Below are 27,436 nucleotides of genomic sequence, written 5' to 3' on the forward strand. Positions count from 1 at the left end.
CCATTTCTTAAAACCATATGAATATCTTCAGGGGGTGGCTGTTGATACACACATGTAGTTTGAGTGAGATGGAACCATGAACATGGAAGTTACAGCAATTTCGTGTTTCACGGCGAGCTGATGAACTTTGATGCCTCGCCATTAATACTGTGTTTGACGAAAAGTCACAGTAATCTTATATCTTCATTATCAATGTCTTGAGACCCATTTGATAGAGTTTGACATGGTTGAGGTCAGTGGATGAGGAGAAATACATCCAAGTGTAAGACATGCAAAAAAAAATATATTTCCTGTAGCCACCAGGGGGCGCTGTGATATTAAGTCATGATTTCAGTGCAGATGTCATCAGGCCGGGACTCTTGTCTTATGTGTGTAGTTTGGATTTGATTGGATCATGTATGTGCGAGATACAGAAGCTCGTGTTTTGATGGCGTTTAATCAAACTTTGACGCCACGCCAAGGTCACACGGTGAGACGAAAAGTTGATTTTTTAAGTCAACTTTTTTCTCCATCTTGTTGTGATGACACTCATCTAAATTAAAAGTTGATTTGATGAAAGCCCTGGGACAAGTACGTCAAAGCAAAAATGGCCAAAATGGCCAAAATGGCCACTAAATCCAAAATGGTGGGCTTCCTGTTGCGTTTTTCATAATGCCCTTTGTGACTTTTTTTCATGATTTGTCACGATACACCTCTTGCCCGATTTTGGTGAAAATCGGTTATGTGGAAACCTAGGGGCTGGGTTCCAGGGGGCGCTGTTGAGCCATTTTGCCACGCCCATTTCAAATTACTCCAGAATACGTAAATTTTCACTACTCTCTAATTATCTGCAAAGTTTGGTAAGAAGTTCAGCATGTTAAAGCCCTCAAAAAGCCAATTCACTTTAGTCACAATAATAATAATAAGAATAATCCTTACAATTTCAATAGGGCCTCTCACCATTCGGTGCTCGGGCCCTAATAATAATAATAACTAGGGCTACGTTGTAGCACTTGCGGGCCCGAGCACCTGCACGTTGAAGCCTGTTGCGGTCGGTGGAGAGAGCGGTCGATGACCAAGCGCACGTCTCCGCGTTGGATGCGTTTTCCTCTCTGTGGCAAGGATAAAAGCTTCACTTCCTGTAGCCACCAGGGGGCGCTGTGATTTAAAGTCATGATTTCTGTGTAGATGTCATCAGGCTGGGACTCTAGTCTTACATGTCTAGTTTGGACTCAATTGGACAATAAACGCTTCACTTCCTGTAGCCACCAGGGGGCGCTGTGATTTAAAGTCATGATTTCTGTGTAGATGTCATCAGGCTGGGACTCTAGTCTTAAATGTCTAGTTTGGACTTGATTGGACAATATATGTCCGAGATACAGAACAACGTGTTTTGATGGCGTTTAATCAAACTTCGACGCCACGGTCACACGGCCTTAAAACCATATGAATATCTTCAGGGGGGGGGGGGCTGTTGATACACACATGTAGTGAGATAGAACCATGAACACTGAAGTAACAACATTTCGTGTTTCACGGCGAGTTGATGAACTTTGACGCAACGCCACGGTCACACGGTGTGACGAAAAAACAATCCCTAAGTCAGTTTTTATCTCCATCTTGTTGTGATGACACTCATCTAAATTTAAAGTTGAACTGATAAAAGCCCTGGGACAAGTATGTCAAAGTAAAAATGTGGAATATGGTCAAAATGGCCACTGAATCCAAAATGGCGGGCTTCCTGTTTGGTCTAACATATTGATCCAAGAGACTTATTTGTTTGTTATGAAAAGACACATGCCATACTAAATTTTTGTACATGTCGACCAATCGTAGTGCCGGGGCTGCCCTGTAGGGGGCGCTAGTCAGTTTTTTTGCCACGCCCATTTATTAAAACCATATGAATATCTTCAGGGGGGGGATGTAAACACACACATGTAGTTTGAGTGATATGGAACCATGAACACGGAAGTTACAGCAATTTCGTGTTTCACGGCGAGCTGATGAACTTTGATGCCACGCCATTAATACTGTGTTTGACGAAAAGTCACAGTAATCTTACATCTTCATTATCAATGTCTTGAGACTCATTTGAAAGAGTTTGACATGGTTGAGGTCAGTGGATGAGGAGGAATAAATCCAAGTGTAAGACATGCAAAAAACAAGACATTTCCTGTTGCCACCAGGGGGCGCTGTGATTTTAAGTCATGATTTCAGTGCAGATGTCATCAAGCCGGGTCTCTTGTCTTATGTGTGTAGTTTGGACCCGATTGGACCGTGTTTGTCCGAGATACAGAACCTCGTGTTTTGATGGCGTTTAATCAAACTTTGACGCCACGCCAAGGTCACACGGTGTGGCGAAAAGTTGATTTTTGAAGTCAGTTTTTTTCTCCATCTTGTTGTGATGACACTCATCTGAATTTGAAGTTGATTTGATGAAAGCCCTTGGACAAGTACGACAAAGCAAAAATCGCAAAAATGGCCAAAATGGCCACTAAATCCAAAATGGCGGGCTTCCTGTTGCGTTTTTCATAATGCCCTTTGTGACTTTTTTTCATGATTAGTCACGATACACCTCTTGCCCGATTTTGGTGAAAATCGGTTATGTGGAAACCTAGGGGCTGGGTTCCAGGGGGCGCTGTTGAGCCATTTTGCCACGCCCATTTCCAAATTCTCCAGAATACGTAAATTTTCACCACTCTCTAATTATCTGCAAAGTTTGGTAAGAAGTTCAGCATGTTAAAGCCCTCAAAAAGCCAATTCATTTGGGTTAGAATAATAATAAGAATAATCCTTACAATTTCAATAGGGCCTCTCACCATTCGGTGCTCGGGCCCTAACTAGGGCTACGTTGTAGCACTTGCGGGCCCGAGCACCTGCACGTTGAAGCCTGTTGCAGTCGGGGGAGAGAGCGGTCGATGACCAAGCGCCCGTCTCCGCGTTGGATGCGTTTTCCTCTCTGTGGCAAGAATAAAAGCTTCACTTCCTGTAGCCACCAGGGGGCGCTGTGATTTAAAGTCATAATTTCTGTGTAGATGTCATCAGGCTGGGACTCTAGTCTTACATGTCTAGTTTGGACTCAATTGGACAATAAACGCTTCACTTCCTGTAGCCACCAGGGGGCGCTGTGATTTAAAGTCATGATTTCTGTGTAGATGTCATCAGGCTGGGACTCTAGTCTTACATGTCTAGTTTGGACTCAATTGGACAATAAACGCTTCACTTCCTGTAGCCACCAGGGGGCGCTGTGATTTAAAGTCATGATTTCTGTGTAGATGTCATCAGGCTGGGACTCTAGTCTTACATGTCTAGTTTGGACTCGATTGGACAATAAACGCTTCACTTCCTGTAGCCACCAGGGGGCGCTGTGATTTAAAGTCATGATTTCTGTGTAGATGTCATCAGGCTGGGACTCTAGTCTTACATGTCTAGTTTGGACTCGATTGGACAATATATGTCAGAGATACAGAACCTCGTGTTTTGATGGCGTTTAATCAAACTTCAACGCCACGGTCACACGGCCTAAAAAAACAATATGAATATCTTGAAGGGGGGGCTGTTGATACACACATCTAGTTTGAGTGAGATAGAACCATGAACACTGAAGTAACAGCATTTTGTGTTTCACGGCGAGTTGATGAACTTTGACGCAACGCCACGGTCACACGGTGTGACGAAAAAACAATCCCTAAATCATTTTTTATCTCCATCTTGTTGTGATGACACTCATCTGAATTTAAAGTTGATCTGATGAAAGCCCTGGGACAAGTACATCAAAGTAAAAATGTGGAATATGGTCCAAATGGCCACTGAATCCAAAATGGCGGGCTTCCTGTTTGGTCTAACATATCGATCCAAGAGACTTATTTGTTTGTTATGAAAAGACACATGCCATACTCAATTTTTGTACATGTCGGCCAATCGTAGTGCTGGGACCGACCTTTAGGGGGCGCTAGTCAGTTTTTTTGCCACGCCCATTTCTTAAAACCATATGAATATCTTTAGGGGGGGGATGTTAACACACACATGTAGTTTGAGTGAGATGGAACCATGAACATGGAAGTTACAGCAATTTCGTGTTTCACGGCGAGCTGATGAACTTTGATGCCACGCCATTAATACTGTGTTTGACGAAAAGTCACAGTAATCTGATATCTTCATTATCAATGTCTTGAGACCCATTTGATAGAGTTTGACATGGTTGAGGTCAGTGGATGAGGAGAAATACATCCAAGTGTAAGACATGCAAAAAACAAGACATTTCCTGTAGCCACCAGGGGGCGCTGTGATATTAAGAAATTATTTCAGTGTAGATGTCTTCAAGCCGGGACTCTTGTCTTATGTGTGTAGTTTGGATTTGATTGGATCATGTATGTGCGAGATACAGAAGCTCGTGTTTTGATGGCGTTTAATCAAACTTTGACGCCACGCCAAGGTCACACGGTGAGACGAAAAGTTGATTTTTTAAGTCAACTTTTTTCTCCATCTTGTTGTGATGACACTCATCTAAATTTAAAGTTGATTTGATGAAAGCCCTGGGACAAGTACGTCAAAGCAAAAATGGCCAAAATGGCCAAAATGGCCACTAAATCCAAAATGGTGGGCTTCCTGTTGCGTTTTTCATAATGCCCTTTGTGACTTTTTTTCAGGATTAGTCACGATACACCTCTTGCCCGATTTTGGTGAAAATCGGTTATGTGGAAACCTAGGGGCTGGGTTCCAGGGGGCGCTGTTGAGCCATTTTGCCACGCCCATTTCAAATTAATCCAGAATACGTAAATTTTCACTACTCTCTAATTATCTGCAAAGTTTGGTAAGAAGTTCAGCATGTTAAAGCCCTCAAAAAGCCAATTCACTTTAGTCACAATAATAATAATAATAAGAAGAAGAATAATCCTTACAATTTCAATAGGGCCTCTCACCATTCGGTGCTCGGGCCCTAATAATAACTGGATGTTGTGATGGGAGTCGACCAGCAGGAGGCAGCAGATGCTCACATCAACACAACCACAGACTTCACTGAACAACATGAAGAACAATAATTAGTCGCTTCATGATCGTCACACGAAACAAATCAAATAATAATAATAATAATAAGAAAGAAAAAAACTAAAATTTTTAGGGCTGCAAAGCAGCACTGGGTGGGCCCGAGCACATCCATTTTGAAGCGTTGCATGCTTTTTGTCTGAAAAAACAAAAATAACCAGTTCTGAGAGAGAAAGAGACGTGACCTTTGCAAGACATAAAGTTTCCTTTGATCTAGGAAGACTGAAATCAAAGGATTCATGGTCCATGTATGTCCGCGTTACAGAACATAGTGTTTTAATGGCGTGTAATCAAATTTTGATGCCACGCCACGGTCACACCGTGTGATTAAAAAAAAATCCGTCAGTCAGTTTTTATCTCCATCTTGTTGTGATGACACTCATCTCAATTTGAAGTTGATCCGATGAAAACCCTGGTACAAGTGTATCAAAGAAAAAATGTGGAATATGGCCAAAATGGCCACTAAATACAAAATATCAGGCTTCCTGTTTTGTTTTTACAATTGCACCCAGAGACTTTTTTGTTTGTTTGGTCATGATACACCTGTATATCGATTTTTGTGAAGATAGGTCAATGGGAACACCTTCCGGGGGTCTCGGGGGGTCTCCGGGGGCACCGTTGAGCCATTTTGCGACGCCCATTGAAAATTCCTTCAGAATACGTAAATTTTCACCACTTTCTAACTTTCTGCAAATTTTGGTAAGAAGTTGAGCATGTTAAAGCCCTCAAAAAGCCAATTCATTTGCCTGAATAATAATAATAATAATAATAATAATAATAATAATAATAATAATCCTTACAATTTCAATAGGGTCTCACCAGACACCTTTGATGTCTGTGCTCGGGCCCTAATAATAACTAGGGCTACGTTGTAGCACTAACGGGCCCGAGCACAAGCGCGTTTCAAGTCTGTCGCGGTCGGGGAAAAGACAGCGTTCAATGACCAAGCACTCGTCTCCGCATTGCATGGGTTTTTTTGCACTGCGGCAAGGATAAACGCTTCACTTCCTGTAGCCAGCAGGTGGCGCTGTGATTTTAAGTCATGGTGTCTTTGTAGATGTCATCAGGACGCGACTCTTGTCTTACATGCTTAGTTTGGACTTGATTGAACCAAATATGTCTGAGATACAGAAGCTTGTGTTTCAATGGCGTGTAATCAAACTTTGATGCCAGGCTACGGTCACAAGGAAAGACGAAATGTTAAAATTCCAATAACTTTAGATCTCCATCTTGTTGTGACGACACTCATCTTAATTTTAAGTTGATCTGATGAAAGCCCTACGACAAGTATGTCAAAGTAAATATGCTGAATATGGCCAAAATGGCCACCAAATCCAAAATGGCGGGCTTCCTGTTTACTCTAGCATATCTATCGACTTATTTCTTTGTCATGAAAAGACACATGTCCCCGTCGATTTTCGTAGCTGTAGGCCAATCGTAGTGCCAGGGCTGCCCTTTAAGGGGCGCTAGTCAGTTATTTTGCCACGCCCATTCCTTAAACCCATCTGACAGCTTTCAGGGGGGGGGCTGTTGACACACACATGTAGTTTGAGGGAGATTGAACCTTGAACACGGAAGTTATAGCAATTTCGTGTGTCATGGCGAGTTGATGAACTTTGATGCCACGCCATTAATATGGCGTTTGACGAAAAGTCACAGTAATCTTATATCTTCATTATCAATCCCTTGAGACCCATTCGCCACCGTTTGACATGGTTGCGCAAAGTGGATGAGGAGAAATACTTCCAAGTGTAAGACGTACAAAAAACAAGACATTTCCTGCTGCCACCAGGGGGCGCTGTGCTTTTAAGTCACGATTTCTGTGTTTATGTCTTTGGGTCGCGACTCTTGTCTTATGTGTGTAGTTTGGACTTGATTAGACCAAATATGTCCAAGATACAGACGACCGTGTTTTGATGGCGTTTAATTAAACTTTGATGCCAGGCCACGGTCACAGGCTCTGACGAAAAGTTGATTTTTTGATAACTTTAGATCTCCATCTTGTTGTGATGACACTCGTCTAAATTTTAAGTTGATCCGATGAAAGCTCTACGACAAGTACATCAAAGTAAAAATGTGGAATATGGCAAAAATGGCCACTAAATCCAAAATAGCGGACTTCCTGTTGCGTTTTTTATAATGCTCCAAGAGGCTTTCTTGTGCGTCTGGTCATAATACACAATTGTCTTTATTTTCGTGAGGATCGGTTAAAGCTAACTGAGGGGGCTTTCCGTAGATGGCGCTGTTGAGCTATTTCGCCACGCCCATTTCAAATTACTCCAGAATATGTCAATTTCCACCACTCTCTAATTTACTGCAAATTTAAGAAAGTTTTTGAGCATGGGAAAGCCCTCAAAAAGCCCTTTCACTACGCTCAGAATAATCCTTTCAATTTCAATAGGGCCTCCCACCGGAGGTGCTCGGGCCCTAATAATAAGAATAATCCTTACAATTTCAATAGGGCCTCTCACCATTCGGTGCTCGGGCCCTAATAATCATTACAATTTCAATAGGGCCTCTCACCATTCGGTGCTCGGGCCCTAATTAAAGTTTGGTTCAGTCCAGTGGCTTCAACATATTAAAGAGGACGACACGCCAGATTTAGCGAAGAATTTATTCACAAAACCAAAGTCTAAACAAATGTTATATTAATATGAATGAGTGTAGAGGCCCGACAAAAACAGAAAACCTGGGAAGATCTGGACCAACAATTCAAAGGGCCGTCAAAACCATATACTTCCCCTTTGTTCTATAGAATCAGTATCTAAATAAAATAAAACAAAATAAAAGAGAGGACTACAACTACTACTAAAAATATAAAATGCAATGTTGAAGTGTTGGATGTGTCCTGCAACATGTCTCCATGATTTCAGAGGACGTTACAGTGACTTGTCCATAACTCCAACCTTTACCCTGACCTCAACCGAAGCTTAAAACACTTGAAATTGTATGATTTACATTTTCTGGACTCATGTTTTGTTCCCATAATGTGAAGGTGTTAACGTATTTAGGTCCCTGCTATATGAGTAATACCCTTCATTCGACTTTCATTACAAGAAGTTGAATCATTGTTTTCCATATGTCATCGTCAAAGTGTCATTCCATCAAAGACCAACAGCAGCTGTCCAAACATTGCCCCCCCCACGCACATTGTCTAACCATAAAAGTGTACTAACATCATTAATCGTTTTATCATTAATCACAAAAAAACACATTTACAATCAGTAAAGGATAAAAAAAAGTATTACATATAAGAATCATGCTCCACCTCTAAAGAGAGACTGAGAAATCCCTCATCTCAACATAGAACGTTCTAAAAAACACAATTCTACAGTTTAACACTTGAGTACACACATTCATCGTTTGTGTTGTCCCTCTGTCGTCTTGATCTGCTGGACACGTTCACATTTACTGCAGCGTAATGGAGGTCATCTGCATGTTGGTTGCCCTAGAAACAACATATAAGTACATCAAGATGGCTTCTGATAAAAAAATTTTGCTGATATATGTATTTTACCAAATGTTTGGTCCCGTCTCTTTATACGTAACTGTCACTATTCATTAAATGAGTCTGGTAGCGACTCACCATCAAACTCCAACTTGGTCCCGTCTCCAAACACAATGTGTCCACATGCAGCGACAGCACAGTAGTAGGTCCCAGCATGAGAACTGTTAAGTCTCTCCATTGACAAGTTGTAGACACAGGTGTGTGTCTGATTGTCTGGTTTCCTCTCACACTGATGGTTCCTGTCTCCGTGGGTGTAGATGAGTCCTGGCTGAGGTTCTTCAGAGCTCTTGAACCAGTTAACACTGTGTTCTCCATCACAGGTCCCAGTGTGAACTGTACAGCTGAGAGTCACTGAGCCTCCTGTCTGGATGCTCTCAGACTGATGCACCACAGCCTGGATGTTAGACCCTGAACCTTTCACACTGACAGTGACGCTCTGCATACACTCAAACTTAAATTTATTACTCTTTGAACAGTAGTAAGTAGCTGTGTCTGAAAGCTGCAAATCTGAGATTTTTAGGTGACTCTTATCATCAATAGTTTCCACAGTGAAGCGGGAATTGTTCTTGAATTCATTCAATAACGGAAAATCTTTAGAGAATTTGTACGTCATTGAGATAATTCGAGGTTTCTGTCCTGGTTTGTGTTTGTACCAATAAATTCTATGGTCATCCCTCTCAAAGAAACACTGCAAAGTCAAGCTGTCTCCAACATCAACTGATTTAAATACGCTGTCTTGAGCAGTCAAGATAAAATGATGCATCTGAACTGAAGAGAAAAAGGAGAAAAGCAAAGTAACAGTTAATGTTATGTGACAGAAATGAAATCGTAATCATCATCAGGACTGACTGAATATTTTAAAAACACACAACTCACCCATTTTCCCCAAGAAGAAACATGTCAGGTAGAGAATGAACTTCGGAGATGTCTTCATGTTGAAATCGTCGTGTTGAATGACAAACAGCCCGACACTTTCTCCTCTCTTCAGAGTAAAGACTTGTGTTGATTGGCCAGCAGGGCAACACTGATCACATGATCACTGCCACCTCTGATATGAATCTTTTTTCTTTGAGTAGTTAGATAGCATATTGTATACTACTATTACTACTACTACAATTGTATTACAATTTTTCAAACAGTACCTTTCGAAGCACAGTTACAAGGTGATTTACCAGTTAAAAGTGAAGAATTGAGGGGAAACAATAGAAAATATTTAAAATAAAGCATAAGAGCAAAAAAATAAGGACACCAATGTTACAGATTAGAAAGAATTGTGAAAAAAATATATAGTCTTCCATGAATAAATAACAAACAGAAGGTAAGATCAGACAGAGATTAATATATATTAATGAAAGTTAGAGGTGAATTCAGACCCAATGTGGAATGGTTATTAGTGCCGTGGACCTCAGGTTTCAACAGGGACCACATGGTATCAAAAAGTCTGAAGTCATCTATAAAATCTCAAAATAATTTCTAAAATCTACTACTACTCTACAATTTAGGCAATGAAGAGAAGTGATGAAAGAATCCTGGATCAGCCCCTTTTCTCCAGATCTGCACCTCAATTGAATGAGTTGTTGCTTGGCCCATGTCCTGTCCTTCTCCCAAGCAGCCAATCAGCTAAGACAGGGGTGAAAACATGACCTCCTTAGTGGAGGCAACAATTCTAACATAAGAGTAACAGCAACACTGCTTGATGAGAGCATTGGTGATTCTGTTTTCTGTCAACTTCTGTTCATTTCCTTGCTGTTCACTTGAAGTAGTCTGCTGGGGTGTAGTGAGGACACTGCAGAGACTTCCTGTTTGAAAGCGCTCAGTCAAAGAGAGCAGACAGTCTTTTGACCACACGGAGGCTAAATACAGATCCTCACATGTCAGGTAGGAAATTGTCAAACAACTTGGGGTTAAGTTCAAGAAGTATATTCTATATTTAGTGGGAGGGGTTAAATATGGCAACTGACAACATCAAATCAATTCATCTGATTTAAAATCTTAAATTAATTTTGCAAGGAGAAAATTTACATTCAGCATGTATAGAAGTGTAAGATGTTCAGCTCTACTGCTTTACACTGGTGTTGACGCATTCACTCCCGTCACCGTCTGTTTGTCTTCTTGCTCTGCTGAAGCTGTGCTCCATTCAAATTAAGTAAATTAAAATCTGAATGTATGATGCTGCCATTAAAATCTGTTTAACCCTTGTGTTGTCCCAGGGTCTGGTTGACCCAGCATGTGTTTGTGTGCGTGTGACAGTCTCCCGTCTTCGCGCATGGTCATGTGGAGCAATAAAAATTATTTTTAAAAAAAGAGTGAACCGTGAGCAACCGCATTTTCTTCTTCTTGCTTCTTCTTCTTCTTCCTATTATTGTTATTATTTTTACTATCACCGAGCAAGAACAGGCTCGAGCACACAACACTGGCAGCCGGGCATGCTCGCGGCGCGTGCCCTCGGGTCACGGGGACCCCGGCCGACATGCGACAGGTCCTACGTCAGCCGGTCTCCGATCGTTGCGCGTGTGTGTGTGTGTGTGTGTGTGTGTGTGCCTGTGCCAGGTTGAGACATCGCAGGGGGAGGGCTGAGACCACTGGATGAAGATTATAACCATTCTAGCAGGCAGTTGGCCATGGTTCGGCTCTTTGTGAGTGTGTGTAGTGGATACTCCTCTCCTGCCTAACTGCCACAGGATGTGGAATTGTGTTTGTTTCTGCCAGAGGTGAGACAAGAAGAAGAAGAAGAAGAAGAAGAAGAAGAAGAAGAAGAAGAAGAAGAAGAAGAACAAGAACAAGAACAAGAACAAGAACAAGAACAAGAACAAGAACAAGAACAAGAACAAGAACAAGAACAAGAACAAGAACAAGAAGAAAAAGAAGAAGAAGAATTAGAAGTAGTAGATCGAGAAGTGGTCAACCTGTCCAACGCACTGCTGAGGAGAAACTCCAGCAAACAGGGTTTGCAAAACCTGATGAGGTATGTGGTTGATTTCTCTCTATTACTGCTGCTGGTTTCTGTTTGTTTTTGATTTACACATACAGAAAGAAAGAGGCAGCTTGGGTTAATATTTAAACACAACACACTCTTTGAACACACACACAGACACACTCCAGGTTGGTTGGAATCGAGATGAGGTGAAGATCTTTTTATCCTGTTCTGGCTCAGAGGAGAAATCAGTTAACCCATGTGTTGTCCCAGGGTCTGGTTGAGCCAGCGTGTGTGTGTGTGTGTGTGTGCGCACAATAGATACAGGCAGCCGAGCAGGCCCGCGACGCGTGCCCTCGGGTCAAGGAGACCCAGGCCGACATGCGACAGGCCCTATGTTAGACCGTCGCCCATCTTTGCGCGTGGCGTGCAGCAATACAAATTATTTTTAGAAAATAAACGAGTAAAATGTGCGCCACCACCAAGTATTTGACTATACAATAGATAATATATTATACTATGAGTGTAAGAATATGTAGACAGAGTGTGCAAAAGACAATATTATTGTGCTCAGCGTACAGAAGCCTGCATGCGTGTGTGTGTGTGTGTGTGTGTGTGTGTGTGTGTGTGTGTGTGTGTGTGTGTGTGTGTGTGTGTGTGTGTGTGTGTGTGTGTGTGTGTGTGTACGGTTGGAGAATTGAACAGGATTTTCCAACGGTGGGGTCGAGGGGTCGCAGGAAGAGGCACCTCCAGGCACCACCAGAAACCTGCATGCATAGACTACGTTACAACATCTTGCGTCTTCGCATGTGTCGTGCAGCAATAAAAAAAAACACAAATTAGTTTCTTTTTTTTTATTATTACTGCGCAAGAGTCTTTTTCTAATTCTTCTTCTTCTTTTTCTTCTTCTTCTTCGCATCACCGAGCAGGAACAGGCTCGAGTACACAACGTGGGCGGCCGGGCGGGCCCGACTTTGCGACTCTCAGGGTCAGGATGACGTCTGATCGGAGAGACGGCCCTCAACGCTTGCAGCCGGGCGGGCACGACGTCGCGACTCTCAGGGTAAGGGAGACCCCGAACGACAAGAGACAGGCCCTACGTTACACCGTCTCGCGTCTTCGCGTGTGTCTTGCAGCTATAAAAAAGAACACAAATTAGTTTCTTTTTTTTTATTATTACTGCGCAAGAGTCTTTTTCTTCTTCTTCTCCGCATCACTGAGCAGGAACAGGCTCGAGTACACAACGGAGGGAGACGGCTCGGCCCAGCGTCGCGAGTCTCAGGGTCGCGGGGCGCCCGACCGACAACAGACAAGTCCTACGTCTTTGCGTGTGTCGTGTGCAGCTATAAAAAAAAAATGAGAAAAATAAATTTCTTTTTTGTGATCATTACTGCGCAAGAGTCTTCTTCTTCTTCTTCTCCTCCTTCTCCTTCTTCTTCTTCTTCTTCTTCTTCTTCTTCTCCTTCGCATCACTGAGCAAGAACGGGCTCGAGTACACAACGCGGCCCGCCGGGCGGGCCCGACGTTGCGACTCTCAGGGTCAGGGAGACCCCGAACGACAAAAGACGGGCCCTACGTAACAAATACATATGCGAGGGCTGTTCGCTTTTCTATTGCCCTTCGTGCGCTTGCTGATGTGTGGTGGGCTGTGCGTGTGCGCGGGTGCGCGTGCGTCTGTGTGTTTGAAGCAGGGTATCACAACAAGCGTTAGCTAATTCGCTACCCAAACGCTCACAGCCAACAGCATGGGGAAGCAGGGACAACACAAGGGTTAATGACGAGCGTCGGCCAGTGCATTGCCTTTGGCGCCCTAATCCAAACTGCCCAGTCGTTGGACGAAGCAGGGGGAGTCATCGAGATATCTATTCAAAACCTGACCCTAACCCGACTAGGGTTGTAAGTAGGGTTAGGGTATGGGTTGCAATGAAGGGGCAACTTCCTGGGCTGAGTTATGAGGCCAATATGGAAGTATAAAAGGCTGCAGTTCACTGAGTGGCCACTAGTGGCTGGCTCCAAGAGGGAGTTAATTCCCATTGACTTCCATGTTAAAAAGCCCGACTTTAGAGCAGAATTAAACCTGTTTACAGCCTGGTTCAAAAAACGGTTTTAATCTCAATCGCGAGGTTCTTCCTTCTTCACAACTCTGGGGGGGTTAATTTTTTTTCTAACTCACTCGTTTCAACGCTATAGAGGTTTGAAATTCACGTGACGTCACAGTCAGCGCAACTGTAATTAGGGTTCAGAATCAGAATCAGAATCAGAAGTATTTTATTGCCAAGTACGTTCACACATACAAGGAATTTGCTCTGGGTATTGGTGCAAACAATGAACATAGAAACGCAATAAATACAACATGCATAGGAGAGCAATAAAAAATGGGAAACCAGTATATATTTACTCACTGTTTACTTCTTATTTACTCACTTTTTACCAATATTTATACAAAGTAACATTTATTTTGAGATAAACATTTCTGAATAAAAATATATAAAAAATATAAAAAGTGAAGTAAAAAGTGAAATGCTAAATGCAAAACAATTAACAGTCATATTACAATATGCAATGTAATGCCGTATAATATAATATGATATGATATAATGTGTTAATTTAACACATCCTAGAGGTGTGGGGGTGGAAGAAAAGTCCGAGTCAGGTGGGGGTCCCCGGCCTTGTTGATAAGGCCGACTGCAGTCGGGAAGAAGCTGGTCTTGTGGCGGGAGGTTTTGGTCCTGATGGCTCGCAGCCTCCTGCCCGAGGGAAGAACCTCAAAGAGTTTGTGAAGGATAGGCCACAATCTTGCCTGCACGCCTCAGGGTCCTAGAGGCAAACAGGTCCCGTAGAGATGGCAGATTGCAGCCGAGCGGATGATCCGCTGCAGCCTCCTTTTGTCGTTAGTGGTGGCAGCAGCGAACCAGATGGTGATGGAGGAGGTGAGGATGGACTCGATGATGCAGGTGTAGAAGTGCACCATCATTGCCTTTGGCAGGTTGAACTTCTTCAGCTGTCGCAGGAAGTACATCCTCTGTCGTCCTCTTTTGGTGATGGAGCTGATGTTCAGCTCCCATTTGAGGTCTTGGGAGATGATGGTGCCCAGGAAGCGGAAGGACTCCGCAGTGACGTCTCTCAGGATGATGGGGGTGGATGGAGCTGGGTTCCTTCTGAAGTCCAGGAGAGGGTCAGTGATGGCTTTGAGATGGAACAGCACGAGGCGCTCGAATGCCTTCATCACCAGAGAGGTCAGGGCGACTGGTCTGTAATCATTGAGTCCAGTGATCTTAGTTTTTTTGGGGACAGGGATGATGGTGGAGGTCTTGAAGCAGGCTGGTACGTGGCAGGTCTCCAGTGAGGTGTTGAAAATGTCAGTGAACACCGGAGACAGCTGATCAGCACAGTGCTTCAGGATAGATGGAGAGACAGAGTCTGGCCTGGCTGCTTTGTGGGGGTTCTGTCTCCTGAAGAGTCTGTTGACGTCCGTCTCCAGGATGGAGAGAGTCGTCACTGTGATAGAGGGGGGGGGCTCAGAGGTGGGAAGTTGTGGAAAGATGCAGGCCCTTTGTGTTGTGGGGGAGCTTCAGCTGATGGGCTGGGGTGTGGTGTCAGGGGGGGATGGTGTCAGGACTGTCCCATTGTCTATCGAAGCGACAGTAAAACTCGTTCAAGTTGTTGGCCAGGCGTGAGTCGTTAGTTGAGTGGGGGGCTCTTGGCTTGCAATTTGTAATCTGCCTTAGCCCTCTCCAGACAGAGGCAGAGTCATTGGTTGAGAACTGATGTTGAAGTTTCTCAGAGTACACTCGTTTAGCTGCTTTCACCTCCTTGCTAAACCTGTATTTAGACTCAATGAACCTGACTCTGTCTCTGCTCCTGAACGCCTCTTCCTTCTCCAACCTTAACTTTTTGAGTTTAGCTGTGAACCAGGGTTTGTCATTATTGTAACTCACCCTGGTTCGTGATGGGACACAGCTGTCCTCACAGAAGCTGATATAAGAAGTCACAGCCTCTGTGTACTCATCTAGACTATTAGTAGCAGTCCTGAACACATCCCAATCTGTACAGTCCAAGCACGCCTGAAGATCCTCCACAGCTTCACTGGTCCACAACTTTGAAGTCCTCACAACAGGTTTACAGAGTTTTAATTTCTGCCTGTATGCAGGGATCAAATGGACCATGACGTGGTCCGAGAGGCCCAGTGCAGCCCGGGGGACGGCGTGATAAGCATTGCTTACTGTGGTGTAACAGTGATCCAGAATGTTCTCCTCTCTGGTCGGGCATTTAATACATTGTTTATATTTGGGGAGTTCACGGGTGAGATTTCCTTTATTGAAGTCACCGAGGACAATCAATAAGGAGTCCGGATTAGTCCGCTCCACACTGGGAATCTGATCAGCGAGCATGCGCTGTGCCTCTTGCACGTTAGCTTGTGGTGGGATGTAAACACCGACCAGAATGAATTAAGCGAACTCACGGGGGGGGAGTAGAAGGGTTTGCAGTGAATGAAAACATATTCCAGATCAGGAGAGCAGTGTTGTTGAATCACTGTCACATCGTTGCAAGGGAAGTCTGGGGCCCCCTGCTTGAGCTGCTCCCCCCGCGACCCGACCCCGGATAAGCGGATGACGATGAGATGAGATGAGATCGTTGCACCAGCCAGAGTTAGTGTAAAAGCAGATACCTCCACCTTTCGTTTTGCCGGAGAGCTCCGTGTTGCGGGCCGCTCGGAAAAGTTGGAAACCAGCCAGCTGCAGCTCGGAGTCCGGTACAGATCCACACAGCCAGGTCTCCGTGAAGCACAAAACGGAAGATGTGGAGAAGTCTCTGTTTTTACTAACTAGTAGATGGAGTTCATCCAGCTTGTTGCACAGTGAGCGAACGTTGGAGAGGAATATACCCGGAAGCGCTGTGCTGGCGGAGACGTACAAGAGCGCCGGCCCTTTTACCTCTCCTCCGCCGCTTCACCGTGTTAACAAAGGTGAGTGCACCTTTGACCAGAATGTCCAAAATATCGATGGATGAGGCAATAAAAGTCGGTAATGAATTATCAGGAGTTATGTCCCTTATGTTCATTAGCATCTCTCTGGTGAAAGAGCTCCCGGTTTTTAAGCAGAAAACTGAGTTAACTAACAAAACAAGACAAAACACATCGACCAAATCACCGAGGCAGCCATACGCGGCGCCATCTTGGATCTTGGTAAAAAATTAAATATGATCAATACTATTAAATATCTATAATAACGTTATTTTAATACCCGTAACTTGATGTTTTCTGAGGAAATGAAACAAAGTTTGTTACCTTGTAGATGGAGTCTTCGGTCAGCCAGCGGTTCTGTCAGAACGTAAAACATAGAACAGGCGAGAATCATTCAGTCGACAAGGTTCTAATATAAATCTACTCTTCCTGATTCCTTGAGCTGCTGGAATGGAAAGTACAATAACATATATATATATATATATATAAAACAACAAAAATATATACATATATAAATATATAAAGACATAAGAATATGTCATATTAAGTATAGTAAGTATAGCCAGTAAAGAGATGGACAGTGGGTTGGTATATAATAATGAGATGATATGAGAAGAGTACAGAAGAGAAGGGAGGGCAGACTGAGGTAGACTCATGCAGGGAAGATCACTCCCCCCCCCCCCCCCTCTTCAGCATGGTGTTATAAAGCTGAATGGCCCTGGGGACAAAGGACCTCCTCGGCCTGTCTGATGAGCATGACATTGACAGGAGTCTGCCACTAAATATGCTCCTCTGTCCGATGAGAGTTCTGTGTAGTGGGTGGTGCTCATTGTCCAGGATAGTCAGCAACCTACTCAGGGTCCTACCCCCCCGCCACTGGTGAGGCAGTCCAGTTCAGAGCCAACAACAGCTCCCTCCTTCCTCACCAGCCGTTCCAGTCACCCTCATCCCTCTTCTTCACGCTGCCACCCCAGCACACCACAGCATAAAAAAGGACGCTGGCAACAACCGACTGATAGAACATGAGCAGGAGCTTGTTGCAGGTGTTGAAGGACCTCAACCTCCTCAGGAAGTAGAGCCAGCTCTGACCCTTCTTGTAGATTACATCCACATTGGCTGACCAGTCCAGTTTATTGTCCATATGTACTCCTAAGTATTTGAAGGTGTTGACCACCTCCACACTGACCCCCTCGATGGAGACTGGAAGCAGAGGAGGCTGAGACCTCCTGAAGTCCACCACCATCTCCAAGATAACTCTGGGCTGTCTCACACTGACTGAACGTGTTGCTGGAATTTAAAAATGAATGACCGACCTTTTACATTTTACTTTGAATCAAATCAATCATTGATAGTTAAGATATGAGTTAATACTTTGTTTATGTGTCATATGACTAGATTTTATGACAATGAAAACATTCTTTCTCTAAAGTGTCCTGTTTGATATATTATTAGAAAAAGGGTAAATGTGCAAAAAACAGGCACATCATCTGTAGACAATTGAAAATGTACTGAGTACAATTTAATGATAAATATCACAGGTTATGACAACACTGAATCACTTATATGTAATGCATACTTTTAAAGTGTTAACAGCAGTAAACATTTGTTACACAAGACAGAATGAATCCAGGTGAACTGCAGGTTGTACAGTTCCACCAGGACTCATGTCACATTGGTAAACACTTACCTATGAAGGCTGTGACTGCTGAAGTGGATCCATTCATTCATTCTAGGTCAATAATTTACAAGTCATTTTTTGGGTTAATGTCACTACCACCTTCAAAAACAGCAGAAATTAAGTAAAAGGTAAGAAACTGAGAATATAGAGAACCAAACACAAAGTTCTGTCATCTCAGAGGAAACTGAAGGTATTTTTTTAATACCTTCTCATGACATAATTCCTGATGTGAGTCAAAACCCATATTCACCTCTATACCTAACCCGAGGGGGGGGCATCTAGACAATTCTACTAACTCCCTTGGATCCAAAGTATTATTTGTTTTTATTTGTTTTGTTTCATAATACTGGGACCCAGGAGGGAACTGCCATCATTCATGCATTTGGGTAATGTTTAATGAAAGAACAGACATATATGTGAATGATAGAATGAACAAAGGTTTCTGTGAGTAAACTTGAAGTTTATGGGTGTTTGCTCTATGAACTTAGATGTTTATGGCTTCCTCTCTTTCAGTGTCTCTGTGCAAATGGTTCACTGCAGAAGATCCCTCAAGGCGTCTGAGCAGATGGATCCACGGGTCTTTGTCTTGTAAACAAAGACAGGGCGTCTGGGACAGAGATGGAGACAGGATGTCTGATCACCCGGCTCAGACATTAGAGAAGCTGGAGGAGGAGCTTGTCATGTATAAGAATCTGATTGCTCTTTGCTCATTGTACATGCCACATAAGGTGAAGTGTATGGTGAGTCCATCTGCAGATGTAGGAATTACCAAGACATTGACAAATAACATAAACTCTTACGGTTAAATACTTCATCTTTATTTCAAACTTTTTACCTAAATAACATGGAGGTAATTTTATCTTCAGTAGTTTACATTTTCTTCAATTCAAAACCCACAGACACACCTAGAACCAAACCAGGTTTTCAACAAACAAATATGCACACATTACAATTCATGTTCATGTTGTAGCTTAGACGACAAGTTACTGTAGTGAAGAAACAATAAAGAATAGTTTTCTGGTCTGTCTGAGGCAACCAGTCGAATTCATGGTCAGGGTCAACAACAGGTAACAATATGGTTCATTCAGAATTTTTACTGACTAAATAGAAAATGTGTCAGAACCAAACGAATGGTTACTGCCGAGGAAGAGAAACTTCTTTTGAGTTTGTGTTTCTTTGCACAGTTAAGGATTTAGACAAAACAGATGATTATGAACATTATCAATGGACAATTCTACTAAATTCTGTTTATCACACTATCATTAAATAAACATGAATCTTAACACAATAACCATGTGTCTGTGACTGGGTTTCAGTACATATCATTTGAAATATAAAGCGGTTAAAGGCTGAAGTGGGTCCGATTTCACAGGTGATTGGATCAATTGGGTGAAGTGAAGAACTTCCTTCCTGCTGGAACCCGACCACTGATGAAAGAAAAAAAAAAAAACACAAAACAGAGAAAGTGTAAAGTGTAAACTTCAGTCACTGCTCCAGTGATGTGACAGACAGGGTCAATTGGATAACTATTTTATTTGTATTCAAATTAACATCCCTTTAAAAAAACATTTAATATAGATATATAAATTCTCATTAAGTTCTTTCCACAATTTTGTAGTTAAATCATCATCAGGTGATTAGATATTATCACCAGGATAAGTTATTCTGTTAATCAGTATTTGTTTTGTTTAAACATTAAGCAGTGAAATTAGGTTAGGGTTAGATCAACTGATCACTGAACAGTTAGTGTTAGCGTCGTGTTCTCTGATTGCTGGATCTGGTTACGTACTTACTACACATATGTTCATATTATTTAATTTACGTACTTACTACACATATATTCATATTATTTTATTTAATATTCCCCACTCCTTCACCCGGTAAACTGCTGCTTTATTTTGCTATTTTATATGTTATGTTATGTTATTTTTTTTATTTTGTAATGCCCGTCTACTGCGTAGATGTTGCCTGCCAGGTCACAAGAATTTCACTGCTCCGATGACGCTGTCATTGGTGCATGTGACAATAGACTTTGATTGGATTGGGTGTGTCGTGGTCTTACGTGTTAGTTAATGGGTTTCTGATCCTTCCTCTCACAGATCCTCTGCTTTTATAGTAACTGTTCAACTCTGGAGACGTCAATGGTTGAAACAACGGACCTGAAAGAAAAAAGTCATGAATAAAAACATGGCGACAGACGTGTGTTCAATGTTTGCTCAAGATCGCACTGACTTTGTGTAAAAACTGAACAGGACATGGTCGACAGTATTCTCTGGACATGTTGACAATAAAAGGACTTATGTCACACGACACATCCCTGTGGACGTTTTTGGAAAGTTAAAATCCTCTCCCTTCCTAACCACTATTCCTTGACCCCGATGGAATATACGTAACAAGGTCAAGGAAAGATGTCAAGGACATTTGCATTGCAAGCATTGTTTTGCTTTCCTCTCCGTCAGTGACCTGGAACATGTCTTTAACTCACTGGGAGTCTTATTGGTGGAGGATAAGGACGACATTTGATCTGAGTGAACAGCCAGGACACGCCTCCAGTAATCTTCAGGAAGAGACAAGAGTCGACAAATAACCTGTGAGAAATGATGTGCACAATGAATTCACACAGTCATGTACATACACGTTAATTTAGTGTTTCAGGTCAGACAATAACATTTGAATGATGATTGTTTACATGTGATTTTCATCTTATCTAATTTTTTGTGAGTGCTAAAAGAAAACATTTGCTGTTCGTTCAGTTGAATGAATTTGAGGTGAAAGTGGACACTTACCTTCGGTTGAGTGTTTGTGTCTCTCAGGATCGTCGTTGCCGACGGTTCAGATATCCCATGACCAACTATAGTTGGTCCAAACACTCTCGCCAAATTATTCTGATCCATCTGACACTGAGGGCTCTTTATCACTCTGAAAAGTAAAAAGACACAAGTCAAATTAAAAAGAAATTTAACTTTCTACTTTTGTGAAATAATCAATACTTTATCCCTGTAAATAATTTCCTGCTAAAGAAAAAGTTTTGTAAAAATCTGTTTCAGTTCAAACTGTTGATGGAGTTCCTCACGGTTCTGTTCTCAGTCTGCTTTTATTCTGTATGTATATATATATATATATATATATATATATATATATATATATTACATATATGTGTATATTTGAATAATTTATATAATAATTATATAATTATGCTAGTTCGCATTTCCCAGCATGCATTGTGAAGGGAAAGCTGCTCAACAAGCTTGTATGAACACATTTGTTTTGTAAAACAAAGACAAATATTTTTTTCACACCGTTTATAAAATTTGCAGCAGTTTTAAGGTGGAATCTTTTCATGTGCTTTAATCAATAAACCTTTATATTCAAAATGAAAACTTTTATTAGTTTTTACTGGTTCTTCTGCTTCACATACGCTTCAATGACAACTAAATATTCAAGAGTATAAAATGTTTACATTTTAAAGGAAAAATTATTTCATGAATTTGACTGTTTTTCTTGCATCAGCTCGACACATGTGCTACATTGTGTTAAATGAAACTAAAAAAAAACACTGTCGACATGTCACGTGCCATCAAGAAGAAACCGAAAACTGTTCGCTGGAAGTTCTTACTTGTGTAAGTGAAGCATGAGGAAAGCCAGAGTGTCTCTGTTGGATTTGGGTAGTTCTGCTATGGTCCGATAAAAGATGGATGAGCTGTTGTCTTCATCAGACAGCTCTGAAACACAGTGATGAAGAAGAGCTGATCTCACATCAGCTGGAAATAACATAAATAACTTATTTTGTGAAGCACCTTTTAATACAAACAACAAAGTGCAATACGAAACTCACTAACAATCAGATTAAACACGGTAGAAAAAAAACTTAAAACTTGACTTAAATAAAATGTATTTAAATTACAGAGAAAATTATTTTGTATTTAAAAAAAATATTAAGCTACAACTAAGGTTAAAGATATTTGTTAATAATTTAATGTATAGGAATATATTTTTGCATGAATACATTTTGGTCTGGATCTCACACTGCTGCAAATTAGATTTCAAACCAAGCCGGAAATATATTTAATATGGATATATGTGTGTATTGATCTCATTGATTTTATCGTTGTCAGAACATGTGGAAATATTCCGTGTTCCTACCTGAAGCCTCCATTAAGGTGCGGTGCAGTTTGAACGTCACCAGAGGTTCGTTGAGTTTCCTCAGAAAGTCTTTGAGAAGTCCACAAACAACATGGACGTCCTGAATGTGACTGAGCATGAGCGACGTTTTCCCCTGAATGAAGCGATCTCTGAGCTCCTTCACCACCCGGTCGCCGCCAGGGACACGGTACAGACCCCGCTGCAGACAGACAGGGAGGGACACAGATGTGGATTTTTAAACCATCATTTTCACAATGTACAAAAACGTGATAAATGACATTCATACTTTTCATGGCCAGTGAAAAACTGGAATAACTAGAGACTACAAATGAATCACGTGTCCATAGACCAGCTGTGGGTCTGTGACAGCAGAGATCCTCTGTCCCCACATCAGCCTGAAACTCTCCAGCTCACAAGCTTTACAAAAACTAAAATCTATAAAAAGTCTGAATTTCACCAACAATTGAACCGCATCAACGTTAAGTTCTTCTTCCACTTTTCTTTTCCGGCTCAAATACACCGACATCTTTGCCTAAACTATAATCAAATTTAAAAGCTGGCACATGTGTTTTCTCTGGCAAGGGTAATTAAAACCACAAATAAAAGCCTGCTTTGTGAAAACTCGCAAAACCACTGAGTGAATACGTCCACTTTTCAATTAAGGGTGAGGTTTAACTCACCAATTTCCAAGCATCATGTAAACCTGCCCCACAGATCCTACGTACCCCGAGACCAACGGCAATACACAGACGGCACTGGTGGAAACAACCCCAACCCGCTTTTGTCCACAGAGGCGGCAAAATTAATGAAAATGTAAAGTTCAATGTAGGGGCTTTAATCTGATCTAATCTACAATTTTGAATAACGTTAACTCACCTCCTGCAGGCCACGCCTTTCAATCTCTGTCACACACTCTTGGATTAACCGAGGTATTCTGGGATGAGTCACCGGAGCAAAACTTTCCAACGAATCCTGAAAAAAAAAAATCAAATCTGTCTTTAGCTTTTTCTTTAGTTTTTTGATTCAGTTGGAGGTCTGGAATTATTTGGAATGTTAATCTGGAGGTTTAATCCAGATATTGATCCTCCAGGTTCTAGTCTTGAAATTGTATCTAGAATATTAATCTGGGGGTTTACACTGACACATTAATACGGATGTTTTATCTAGAGGTTTAACCTGGAGGTTTAATCTGAAGGTTTAATCTGGAGCATTATTGTGGAGTGTTAACGTGGAGGTTAGATCTGGAGATTGATTCTGCAGGTTTAAATCTAGAGGTGCATGTCAAACTTTAATCAGATAATCTGTGAAACTGTCACAGTAAAAATTCTGTCCCTCTCTCTGGTTCATCTTGTCTGAATGTGGCTGAAATCCATTTGGGTTAATCTTAACGTGGTAGAAATATAAAAGTGACAAACCATCGGAGCTGAAGCTCCTGCGGCGGTGGCCGAGCAGCCATTCATTAATTTCTGTTTGCACTCTGGATGAGCGACCAGGCGACAGTTTCTACACTTCACAGCCATCTTCCCAAAGCGGATCCTCTTACCACACGGCGAGCAGGTCTCGGGTCGGATCACCTGCAGGGTTAGGGATGGGGGGGTGAATCACAGCAGCAGGTCAGGGTCGGTGGCTCAGTGACCTCGATGTTCATCGTGCATCTTAGTGATTGATTTTATGATGATACCGTTTTAGAAAGAAAAACATGTTTCTGGGTTTTTTCAGCTCTGTAGTTGTGAAGTGAAGTGACTAACGAACGATCTTCAGATTCAGGCTTCGTCTCTTCAGAGGGACACCACACCGATGTTTGATCTGACGAATAATCAACACATCAGTTTTTATTCATCCTTATATATTATAGTTATTATTGTCACTTCCAACTGTCTTCAGTAAAAAGAGGAACCTTCATCAACTGTCAGAAAAATATTAGAAATCAAATCAATGATGTTTTTATTTTCCAAGTATTTCTTTGTGAATAAAAAGGTTAATCTACAAATATGCTCTATTTTAGTTCTTTTGTTCTTCAATGCACTGAGGAAAACATGACTATAAACCCTGGATGAGACTAAATTAAGCATTGGGAAGGTGAATTGACTGATATGAACATTAATAATAAAACATATAATATTATGATAAAAAGATATTCACCTCCAACCACTGAACATTCCTGACTGTCGCTCTGTGCTGGACGTTCAGGGGATTCCTGAGAGATTCCTACGACCATGTGAATCTGACCTCCAGTGTCCGGAGTCGTCACCGACGCCTTCACGATCGCCTCGACCTCCTGAGTCACAAAAATACTCACCTTCACACTTTTAATGTCAACATTTAAAATACAAACAACTGAACAGAACAACTTCTCCACATGTTCTGATTCAACATTAACTTCTTAGTGTTTTTATCTCCTTCTGTTTTCTATGAAGTATCCTCTGTGATAAATATCTATAAATACATCTGTTAGTTCTTTAATTTATTGGTCATTGACTGATTATCAAATTAACCATCAAGTAATTGTATTGATCCGTTCACCTTCTCTAAAGATTTCCTCTCGAGCAGCTCTGAGGACACGTTACTGCCTCTTCGTCGCTTCAGGACAGTAACGCCAACACCAGGTCCCATCGAGGACCGCTGCATAGAAGCAAGAGAACATCAAGTGTCAGAGCGTCTGGCATCAGGGGACCCCCGGGGGGTGGCGGGGGGCATCAGGGGACCCCCGGGGGGCATCAGGGGACCCCCGGGGGGTGCCGGGGGGCATCAGGGGACCCCCGGGGGGCATCAGGGGACAACCGGGGGGCGTCAGGGGACCCCCGGGGGGTGCCGGGGGGCATCAGGGGACCCCCGGGGGGCATCAGGGGACAACCGGGGGGCGTCAGGGGACGTCAGGGGACAGACTCACCCTTTTTTCTCTGACTCGAGATCTCAGAGGTTTAACCACAGTCGAGTCCAAATCCTAAAAAATATTAAAACAAACTTATTAACAAACTATTCAAATATTCAAATCAGGGAACACATTTTAAACTGTACAGAATTTACATCATTCATACATAAATGAATTTATCTGCATCGATAAACGAGGAAGTTCACACGATTTATTCTACATTAACTCATCTTAAAAGGTTTTTATGTTTTAATAGAAACACTCAGTTTTAACTTTTCTACAGTAACTTTTCTGTTTGAGCGGTTTTAAATACAAACGCCTAATTTGAATTAAAAAAATATTCAATCTTAACATTCAAACTTTATCACATAATTTCCTGACGTGTTGAAAAACATGTTCGTACCACGTCATCATCTGTCCGATCGTAGCTGATGTCAGAGTGAGACAAGAACGACGACTCATCAATCACCGACAACCTGAAGAGACAAATCCACTCATTATTAGGAACATCAATCAAAGCTACTGAGGAATTGTTTCCCTCTTCCCTTTGTTTAATCTTTAATATTTTAGTGAACTTTCCTTTTGCTGCTCCGCTGCTGAGTCACGTTTCCTCCTCTGTGTTCGAACGTCACTAACAGAGATTTCTGCTCGTCGTTCAGACACGAACTCGATTTACTGTCGTGGACGAGGATATCGCACATGAGCTGCATCTGCCGCTGCTGTGAACCAGAGATTAGAACAAATCACGTTCAACAAATTAGTTTAAAATCAGATCATATTCGATCAAAATAAATCAGATTAGATTACACTAGATTAGATCAAATAGCAACAGATATGATCATTGATTTAAGACTATTGAGTTGTGTTTCCTGTTTGAATTTTGGAATACTGTATCCTGTCTGCATCACAAATTTACCTTTGGGTTCTAATAAAGAAACCTTGAAATAAGATTAAATCAAATCAGGTTAAACAGGATAACACCTTGACAACTCTAAGTCGGACTTATGTCCTGACGAAATGTAAAATAAGTTTGTCCTCCTCCTGTGACAGCTCACCAAATACTGGTAGTCAGCCTCCATCTTGTAACGTTTCTTCATCTCCACATCCAGTTGATTACGAGCGTGTTTTAGTTTCACCTCCAGAGCAGCTTTGGCCACATCAGACTTTACCAGCAGCTCTTTGTATTTCTTCAGCTCCGCCTCAGCCAACATCCATCGCTTCTTCACTGCCTCAAAGTTCCTCACCACTTCAACCATCTCTGGGGAAAAAAACATCTCCATCATGACTCGATCCATTAATCTGCCTCTTCTTCATCACATCAAAGATCCTCACCAACTTCTATTACTCTCACTATTATTATTATAAATCAAACAGTAAACAGATGAAAGAAAAAAAGTCAAAGAAGATGACAAGAAATGTTTTCCTTGTGAGGGGTATTTAGCTGCAACATGACACTTCACCACTAGATGTCACTACATTCTACACAGTGAACCTGTAACAGCTGTTTTTATTTATTCACTTTAGGAATCGATTCATCTCTTGTTTGTTTAAATCATTATTTAAATTTCTATTGGTTTTATTCAAAAATGTTTTAAACAATAGTTTTTTCTGCACCACAGAATTAAATCCAGCTGAACGTGTTAAACTGGTTGAGCTGGTTTATATCGGATTAAATTGGTTAAATGTGTGTGAACAGTTTTACCGTTGTCGTGAACCAGACCCAGAGCAAGAAGCTCCTCCACGATGACCTGAGACTCCCCCATCACCACCAGAGGTCTAATCAATACACAGTGATAATCAATACATGGTGAGCATATCAATCTGATAATCAGACAGGAAAGATTTAAAATAAAAAACATTTTGAGGCACCACCCCCTGACCTCTGACCTCATGACCTCTGACCAGGGTTCAAATTTTCTTTTTGTCTCTAAGGTGGTGTGATGGCCGCACCAGCAACAACACATGCTGAGACTCAGTAACATGGTGGTAACTTCCTAATTTGCTTAGTTCTTTTTACACACACACACCCACCCTTCATCTATTAAATAACTGGACACATTTTGATTTCAAACAATGTACTTTTATTTATTACAAATTTTCTTTCTGTTATAAATAATTACATTTTCTTTGAGTTACCAGTTCCTGGGGTTTGTGGCTGGAGTCATCTGGCCATTCAGCAACAGGAGGCCCAGCTGCAGCAGGCAACCTTAAATGGGGTTGCGTACTAATTGGACTGCACCATGTATCGTGTTATCATAGGGAAGGACATCATTTCATTATCTTGATTTGTAGTTGTTAAATCCTTGATTATTGTTTGATATTTATATTTAGTT

At 41.8% G+C, this 27,436-nt stretch overlaps 2 protein-coding genes across 2 annotated transcripts; both read right to left on the reverse strand.

Annotated features, from left to right (window-relative positions):
- Positions 1-8,473: 8,473 nt before the first annotated feature.
- On the reverse strand, positions 8,474-9,467 carry LOC133028109 (uncharacterized). Its single transcript, XM_061095307.1, has 3 exons — positions 9,410-9,467; positions 8,608-9,301; positions 8,474-8,561 (listed from the first exon to the last, which is right to left on the reverse strand). The coding sequence occupies exons 1-3, from the start codon at positions 9,465-9,467 to the stop codon at positions 8,474-8,476; spliced, it is 840 nt and encodes a 279-aa protein (XP_060951290.1).
- A 9,906-nt stretch (positions 9,468-19,373) lies between these two features.
- Positions 19,374-26,359, reverse strand: si:ch1073-416j23.1 (rac GTPase-activating protein 1). Its single transcript, XM_061095246.1, has 16 exons — positions 26,159-26,359; positions 25,679-25,822; positions 25,507-25,596; positions 25,122-25,175; positions 24,755-24,853; positions 24,374-24,509; positions 24,219-24,227; positions 23,913-24,037; positions 23,647-23,805; positions 23,108-23,203; positions 22,232-22,430; positions 21,705-21,810; positions 20,875-21,007; positions 20,574-20,676; positions 20,151-20,247; positions 19,374-19,515 (listed from the first exon to the last, which is right to left on the reverse strand). Exons 1-16 carry the CDS (start codon positions 26,357-26,359, stop codon positions 19,470-19,472), a joined length of 1,797 nt encoding a protein of 598 aa, XP_060951229.1. The 3' UTR covers positions 19,374-19,469.
- Between the last annotated feature and the right edge of the window lie 1,077 nt (positions 26,360-27,436).

The sequence above is a fragment of the Limanda limanda genome, chromosome 21 (genome assembly GCF_963576545.1).
Source record: "Limanda limanda chromosome 21, fLimLim1.1, whole genome shotgun sequence".
NCBI lineage: Eukaryota > Metazoa > Chordata > Actinopteri > Pleuronectiformes > Pleuronectidae > Limanda > Limanda limanda.

Excerpts from the sequence above, each read along its gene's own strand:
- LOC133028109 (XM_061095307.1), bottom strand. The coding sequence starts at position 9,467 with ATGAAGACATCTCCGAAGTTCATTCTCTACCTGACATGTTTCTTCTTG. Across the intron at positions 9,302-9,409 it reads TTTCTTCTTGGGGAAAATGG|TTCAGATGCATCATTTTATC; the intron begins GTGAGTTGTGTG and ends TTTTCTCTTCAG. Across the intron at positions 8,562-8,607 it reads AAGTTGGAGTTTGATGGTGA|AGACGGGACCAAACATTTGG; the intron begins GTCGCTACCAGA and ends TTACGTATAAAG.
- si:ch1073-416j23.1 (XM_061095246.1), bottom strand. The coding sequence starts at position 26,359 with ATGGTTGAAGTGGTGAGGAACTTTGAGGCAGTGAAGAAGCGATGGATG. Across the intron at positions 25,176-25,506 it reads ATCGGACAGATGATGACGTG|GATTTGGACTCGACTGTGGT; the intron begins GTACGAACATGT and ends AATATTTTTTAG. Across the intron at positions 21,811-22,231 it reads CACCTTAATGGAGGCTTCAG|AGCTGTCTGATGAAGACAAC; the intron begins GTAGGAACACGG and ends ACTGTGTTTCAG.